Source organism: Cyclopterus lumpus, chromosome 3 (assembly GCF_009769545.1).
Source record: "Cyclopterus lumpus isolate fCycLum1 chromosome 3, fCycLum1.pri, whole genome shotgun sequence".
In the NCBI taxonomy this organism is placed as follows: domain Eukaryota; kingdom Metazoa; phylum Chordata; class Actinopteri; order Perciformes; family Cyclopteridae; genus Cyclopterus; species Cyclopterus lumpus.
The window spans coordinates 24,002,885-24,010,221 of record NC_046968.1 but is presented as its reverse complement, the minus strand read 5'-3'; the positions used below and the strand labels follow the sequence as shown (position 1 = coordinate 24,010,221).

At 45.0% G+C, this 7,337-nt stretch overlaps 2 protein-coding genes across 3 annotated transcripts in view; both read right to left on the bottom strand.

Moving 5' to 3' along the window:
* Nucleotides 1-883: 883 nt before the first annotated feature.
* LOC117725167 (relaxin-3 receptor 1-like) lies at nucleotides 884-1,867 on the bottom strand. Its single transcript, XM_034525181.1, has one exon. The coding sequence runs from the start codon at nucleotides 1,865-1,867 to the stop codon at nucleotides 884-886; it is 984 nt and encodes a 327-aa protein (XP_034381072.1).
* Nucleotides 1,868-5,590: 3,723 nt separating this feature from the next.
* The window catches only part of LOC117728631 (E3 SUMO-protein ligase PIAS1-like), a 37,167-nt gene continuing 35,420 nt past the window's right edge, over nucleotides 5,591-7,337 (bottom strand). Inside the window, exon 13 of one of the 2 annotated variants that reach the window (XM_034529385.1) lies at nucleotides 5,591-6,710. In XM_034529385.1, the coding sequence (XP_034385276.1) occupies nucleotides 6,354-6,710 (357 nt within the window). In that variant the 3' untranslated portion in view covers nucleotides 5,591-6,353. The remainder of the gene's footprint in view (nucleotides 6,711-7,337) is intronic. The other variant, XM_034529386.1, reaches the window with a different exon arrangement.

Below are 7,337 nucleotides of genomic sequence, written 5' to 3'. Positions count from 1 at the left end.
TTCTGGTTGCAAAAACCAAGATGGCAATTCCCCAAATGCCAAACTTGAGGCTTCACTGTGGTGGAGTTACCCAACAGTTTGTGGACAGCGATTATGATGCCTCAAGTTCAGCCTTTTGACCATCTGTCTTTGCCTTTCTTACTTTTTTTTGCAACCAGTGAATGGCAATAACCATATTTGGACTGTGAAGCTGTGGTAGATCAGAGGATCCATCACAAGGTAGCCACGCCTTAAGGCAAACCCTGCTTTCTATTTGACTCTAAATGGGACATTAATTTACTAAATGAACTTCAAACTGTAGTGGAGAAGACATGAAACTAGCAATTGAGTCCATACAATCATATTTACAACGTTAATAGTGAGAAGTAGGATCAATCGGACTACTTTTTTGCAACCAGAGGGGTCGCCCCCTGCTGGTAAGTAGAAAGAATGCAAGTTTAAGTCACTTTCGCTTTGGTTTTACTGCACTGGTTACATTATTAAGACGTTAAGACGTTAAGCGATAATGTGCCTGTTCAGCTACAAATAAAGCTGTTAATTATCATTTTCAATTACGCACTATTGACTCACTAGACACACCACTTGTAGTGGATATTTAACAAGTAATGCAACAGTGGACATACACGTGTAATACTGAAACATGTGCATTTGTATGCGTAAAGCCCCAAAACCAGCTATATATAAATATATAAGAACAAATAGCCACATTACGCAGGCCTTTAAAAACAAGAAGCGTGGATGAAAGTTGCATTGTTGTAGAAGCAGAATGGAGTAAATAGTCGTAATCATTCATAACGTTGCTGGTTCTCGTTGCTCTCTGACAGTTGATCTCAGTTACTGTTAGTCAATATGTTAACTCGTTCACAAAGCTCCAGCAGAACCATCACCCTCTGTGTATGAGACTCCTCAGTTTATCCCGGAACTCCTTCCTCATGAGGCAGTAGATAACCGGGTTCAGGCAGCTGTTGGTGTGAGCCAGACAGACGGTCAGAGGGAACACATACGTGTGGACGACGTAATACGCTTTGTCCCAGTTCGCCACGTTCAGTTTGACCAGCACACTCCACAAGGTGATGGCCTGGTTCGGCATCCAGCACAGGAAGAAGGACAACACGACGATGGTGATGGATCTTGTAACTTTGGACCTCCGTTTGGGGTTGCTGGTCTTCATACTCCGATGGCTGACGAAACGCAGCAGCATGATGTAGCTGATGGACACGATGGACATGGGCAAAACGAAACCTACGAGTATCTTCTGTATGTGATAGACTGCCAACCAGTACTGCCCACCGGGGAACCTCAGCAAACAGAGCTTTTCTCCGGTTACGTTGCTGAGAGTTGAGAAAATCGACGTCGGCGCAGTCGCCAGAGTCGCCAGTGTCCAAATGATTGCGCAGGTCCATTTGGCGGAACAGGTCTTGCGCGCGGTGCTGTTCTTCAGCGCCGAGGCCACCGACCAGTAGCGGGTCACGCTCATGGCGGTGAGAAAAAACACGCTGGCGTACATGTTCATCACGGTGACCGAGAGGATGATTTTGCACATGGCGTCTCCAAACGGCCAGCTGAAGTCCAGCACGGTGTCCACGGCCCAGAAGGGCAGAGTGAGCACGAACTGGAGGTCCGTCACCGCCAAGTTGAGCACGAAGAAGTTCACCGTGGACTTCTTCCGCTCTGGTTTGACCCTGATGAAGAAGAGGACCAGCACGTTGCCGATCAGACCCGCCGCGCACACCACAGAATACACGAGGCAGATGAGGAGCCTCAGAATCAGGCTCCCGTCGGCCGACACGTCGATGTCCTCCAGGTTGCTGAAGCAGTCAACCTCAACTAGTGAACTGTTCAAACACACGCTCTCGTTTTCCTCCATATTGTCAGCAGCTCACACTCAGCAGTCTGTATTGAAGATGGATCAAACAAGTGTGCCCTGGATCTGAGAGTGACACATTAGCCCACATCCTCCGTCTATATCTGACCCCCACCCTCCTCTCCCATTATGTCCCCATCTCTCCTGACGCGCAGTCATCCAACACCCCCGTTCCCAACTCCGATAGCGCGGCAGGAATGGCGTGTTTGAGTTGTCTCCTGGCGAACATTAAAGGTTTGACACGTCCATCAGTCTCGTGCGTAACGCAGTCTCCTCGTAGCACGAGGCTTCCCAATCACTTTTAATCAAAAGTTAAACATCTTTATTAATAGTTACACATATTTATCGGAGCCTGGGAGGCATCGGCTGGAGTTGACAACGCGTGCGTAATTGGTTTCGTGCCATCGCTGCGGAGGGGACGTGTTGCTGAAAACGTCTCTCTGCTGCCACCCAGTGTCGACTCGTGAGTGCGACAGGCTGTTTAAAGAAATCCTCCAGAAAATGGATACATCCCATCGTTGAAAAATAAGGGAGAACACAAAGAATTTACAGAATGCATTTTTATTACATCTAAACTTTTCTACATAAACAGGTAACATTCAATAAGTAAACAATTTCTTCAATGCAGGTAATAAATATTTGTTTTTTTTTCACTTGGTATATTTGTACAAACTGACAAGGGTCTACTGTACACCGTCTTCTCCTTTGCCCTCCTCGAAAAGCCTTTTTTTAAAGGATTTTTCTCGGATTAGAGCCGTGACACAGAACCTGTGCATGTTTTTAAGGCAGTGAGTGCAGATGTCGACTTAAGTCGGACTTCGAGATCATTTCTGCTGTGTAAAGACTCTTTATTGGCCACAGTCCCTTTTTTTATTTTTATAATAGTACAGCTGTCATCTTCTAAAAAATATATAAATTAATTTATTCTCTCGCTCTGAATTGACACCAAAAAAAAAGCATACAAACGGACATCAAACACCCACGTTTGGATCTGAACCTTCGGCTTTCCGTACAGACCCCAAATACACACGGTCAACTTTTTTCCCTTTTATCTCACGGCGAGACGTCATGGCAACCACACAGTTGAGCTGCTCGGCACCGGTCGCCTCTGGAGAGTGTGAAAAACACTTCTAACGAGTAACTAATAATAACAATAGTGGCCTTATTCCCAGTGTCCTCACACATAAGCTGCAGAAAACACAACTCCCCCAGCTCAATAATGACAGTTTCTCCCTCAGATACCCAGCAACTGCGCATGCGTGGTGGAGCCGCGCACAATCAACACCGTCCGCTGTCTCGCTGCACGTGCGTCATCAGCTGCACCGAGAAGCGCGAGGAAAGTTTAAATCAATTAAATGGCATTAGCTGTGACCACCTTGTCAATACTCAACGTCTTCGTAATAAAAAAGGTACACACACACACACACACACGCACACACGCACACACACTGATTTGATGCATGAATCCACATGAATTCTGGGACAAGTTAACGCTGAATGAATATTAATGAACTCAAAGTTACTCCATACATTAATTCATATGCCCTGAATCAGCTGGAATCCAGTAACCTCACTCTCCCTAAAAAAGGATCCCACTTTTACTCAAACACCTTCGATGAGCAAAGAAAAACTTTATAGTGCATTTTCAGCTAATGAAATTGGTTATTAAGTGGCTTCTTTAGCGTAATAAAGAGGAGATTTCTCTAAACCCATAACGGTAACAGGAGGAATAAAACACAGGGTTTGTTTTGGACTGGGACAACAATATTACTTACAAAAAGTTTGATAAAACAAAACAAAAAAAAGCAGCTTCATATTTCTATAATAACCAATACTGCTATTTTTCTATGTAACTGGATTCCAGATCATTTGGGTGTCATATTAATTCATGCGTGAAGTCTTTGAGGTGATCATTCATTGATAATCCATTAAGCGTTACACATGAACTCGCAGTGACGTGGTGAGCAACATAATACATCTTGAGTTAATTTATAATGAAACCCCTCACGAGTCGTGCACAATAAACATGCGCTCCGTGCACTTATTATCCTTATTATACGTTGTCGGCTCCCGAGAGAATACACAGAAGCCTTTCCGCGACGAATAACTAAACCGTACCTTTCTGAGAAAACCTGCTCTGCTGACAAACAGAAATAACAAAATACATATTAAATAAAAAGCAATAAAATATAAAAAAAAAATAAAAAAAGCTTCCGAGTGCCAGTGACTCACACGCTCACCCTTGGAAATCAAAACGATGTGTACAAAATATAATATGTAGAAATAAGAATACAAAATAAATAAAATACTGAACAACAGGAAATACACAAGACTGGTTCCGGTTCAGTGGGAGAGCCGGAGGTCGGTTCCCAGGAGGAGAACAGGGAATGAAATAAAAGATGCCAAGAGACAGCAAGGAAGGAAGGGAGGAAGGGAGGGAAGGAGAGAGGGATGGAGGGAGGGAAGGAGAGAGGTCCCTCTGGGTGAGTCTCCCAGTTAGCTGAAGGACAGGACAGGATGTCAGGTGATGCTGTCAGAGGTGATTATCTCATAATTAGGCTTTGAAGGGAGCTGCCTGCCTCAGACGTCCAGAAGTGGACAATCGAGAAGAAACTGGAGAGACAGGAAAGTTTCAAGGTCACACAGACGGGAGGAGGACTGGGCTTACTGGGCGGGTACCAGTGTATGCCACTGGTAATGTGACCTTCTGCAACCTCTATTTAATAACTGAAACTGAAGCACTCTTACAATTCTACAATACATTCGTGAGCGAACCTCAGAATGGAGGTCCTCCGGCTCGCTTTGACACTTCCCCATCGCACCCCGACGAGCTCGTCGTTTTTTTTTTTTTTTAAGATCACAGACGGGTCGTGCATCCCTAAACCAGCTGGCTTTGTGCCCGGTCCAAGTTGGCATGCGGAGATGTCTCCCTCCCCGTGGCACTCCTTGCATGCTTTTCCACAAGCAGTTTCCCCCAAAGACGACTCCCCAGATCACATCTACGCCAAGTCTTCTTCGACAGAGGTCGTTGGGCGACCCTTTAAGACATTCAACTCTCCCAGACACGATCGTGAAGCGTGCGCACAAACAGGCACTCGTTTAAAAACTCGGTCCCCACGCCACGGACGCCCGTCTCTTCGAAAGGCTGCTACAACAGCTCGACCGTCGTCGCGATTTCCCCTCCGTCGAGCAAGAAGACGATGGAACCGAACGACATTTGAGGTTTTCTGAAGAACGACCAGCTGAAATGGAAGAAGTGGACCCCGCGGGCTGGAAACACTGTGGCACACACACACACACACACACACACACACACACACACACACACACACACACACACACACACACACACACACACACACACACACACACACACACACACACACACACACACACACACACACACACACACACACACACACACACACTCAACTGCACTCTGATTACTGTAAGAATTTTCATAGGTACCGTATCTTATTTTTGGCATTGTGCAAAAACAAATAGAAAGAAAAGGAAACAATACTAAACTCTTCCAGCTCAGAACTCTACATTGACAGGTATAAATAGTCTAAAAGTCTCTATTTCTTAATGCTGTATGCTGGCAGAGTCTTTGTGAGGAGTTGGAAATCGAGTGAAAATTAAAAACCAGAAATGGCTAATTTCCACCTACACACTCCGCACAGCATTAACCTGAAGGTGAAAGGGAATGCATATATATATATATATATATATATATATATATATATATATATATATATATATGTAACTGTTTAAATATACATAACTTAAAAGCATAATAAAATTAGTACATGAAATGTAAATTCAGTGTTCTTGGACAGAGAAATAATACACCATGAATTTAAAAATGAACTCGAGCAAGTGAGAAAAAGAGAAAGAGAATTGAAGTATATATTATAGAAATGCAAATAAAACCACATGTAAGCAGAATAAAAGAGAAGAACCGGCGTATGTACAAGCTTTTGTGAGAGAGAGAAAGAAAACAACCAAAACAACCTCAGTCCTCCACTTAAAAACAGCGATCGCAGCAGCTCACTAGACTGAAAATGTCCCGATTCAACATACAAAAGTAAAAGAGGAAAATATATTTTGTTCTCTGTACACGGTGCCACTCCTCGCTGTAGTAAAAAAAGAAAAGAAAAAAGAGCCTTCCTCCTTTTGTGTTTTTGCTGTTTGTGCCGGGTTGGTACCAGTTAACGTGGGTTCACATGCGGGACAGGTGCCTGATCTGAAGTCAGTATACAAACGGAATGTCCACAACTGACCCCTCTGAGTGATGACGCTTTACTGTTCTCAGGTCAGAACCCACTCATCATATTAGTGCTCTTCTTGAGACTCCACAATCCACCGTTTGATGACTTGGGAGGGGTGCGGTCTATTTTCTGGATCAAAACTTTACCCTGCAGTCTAAAAAAAAGGTTTGTCACTGGATCTCAGCTGGACCCAAAGGGTAGTCTTGACCCTTCTCCAGTCAGTCCAACGATATAACGTCGGGTATCCCGCCGTAAATAGCCGCCACCGCCGCTTCAGCGCTGCTCCGGCTGGCCACCACCCCGGGGTGCGTGTGCGAGGAGTGCGAGGAGTGCGAAGACGAGTGCGTGGAGTGAGTGTCGCGGAGGCTGCTGGACGACACCAGGCTGCTGCTGCTGCCCGAGTTGCTCGCCCCGTTGGTGGGCGCACTCAGCGACGCGGCCGAGGAGGCTCCCGATTGGTCGAGGAACAGCTGTGAGGAGGAGGAGGTGCTGTAGGGCAGGAAGCGGTTGAGGAGCAGCTCGTGGTCGTCTGAGGCTGAGGCGGCGGCCGCGGCTGCCATCACCATGTTGTAATGCTGAGAGGAGGAAGTGAGCCAAAGTTATTCACGAAACCAGACAAAAAGAAGTTTGGATAAACTACTGAAGGTCTAGGGTGTGTTTTTAGTCTCAGAGTGGTTCACAAATCAATTTACAACATTAATGAACTTTTAAGAGCGTATTATGATGGAGTCCGAGCTAATTAGATTCTACTCGGCTCACTAATGGCGGTGTTAATAGTTTTTCATCAAACCCAACGTTTTCTGTTCAGAACCCAATTTGTTAGCCAGTTCCTTAAGTGTACATTAAATACTCACCAACTGCTATAATTAAATGAATACATCAGATATTTACTGGGTAAAATTGATGCGATATGTAGAATTACTTCTTCAAACTGTGAAAAAAAAAAAACTATGACACTGCCAACATGAGGACGATGTTCTGTGTGTCGCAGATTGCTCCTTTAGTTCATGTCCTCTTTGCTTGTTTTGCAAACTAGTTGCATTACGTGCAGCGGAAACGAGACGGACGAGGATGTTTACAATGCAGAGGGGAGGATATGACCGGCGTGGACCCTCCAGAATCTGAGCTGGCTTACGGAGACTTTGCTCAAATTGCAAACTTTGGGGTTAATTTTGGGAGAACCAACCCTAATATCAGCGGAG

What these genes read in the sequence shown, in the direction of transcription:
- LOC117725167 (XM_034525181.1), bottom strand. Translation starts at nt 1,867, where the DNA reads ATGGAGGAAAACGAGAGCGTGTGTTTGAACAGTTCACTAGTTGAGGTT.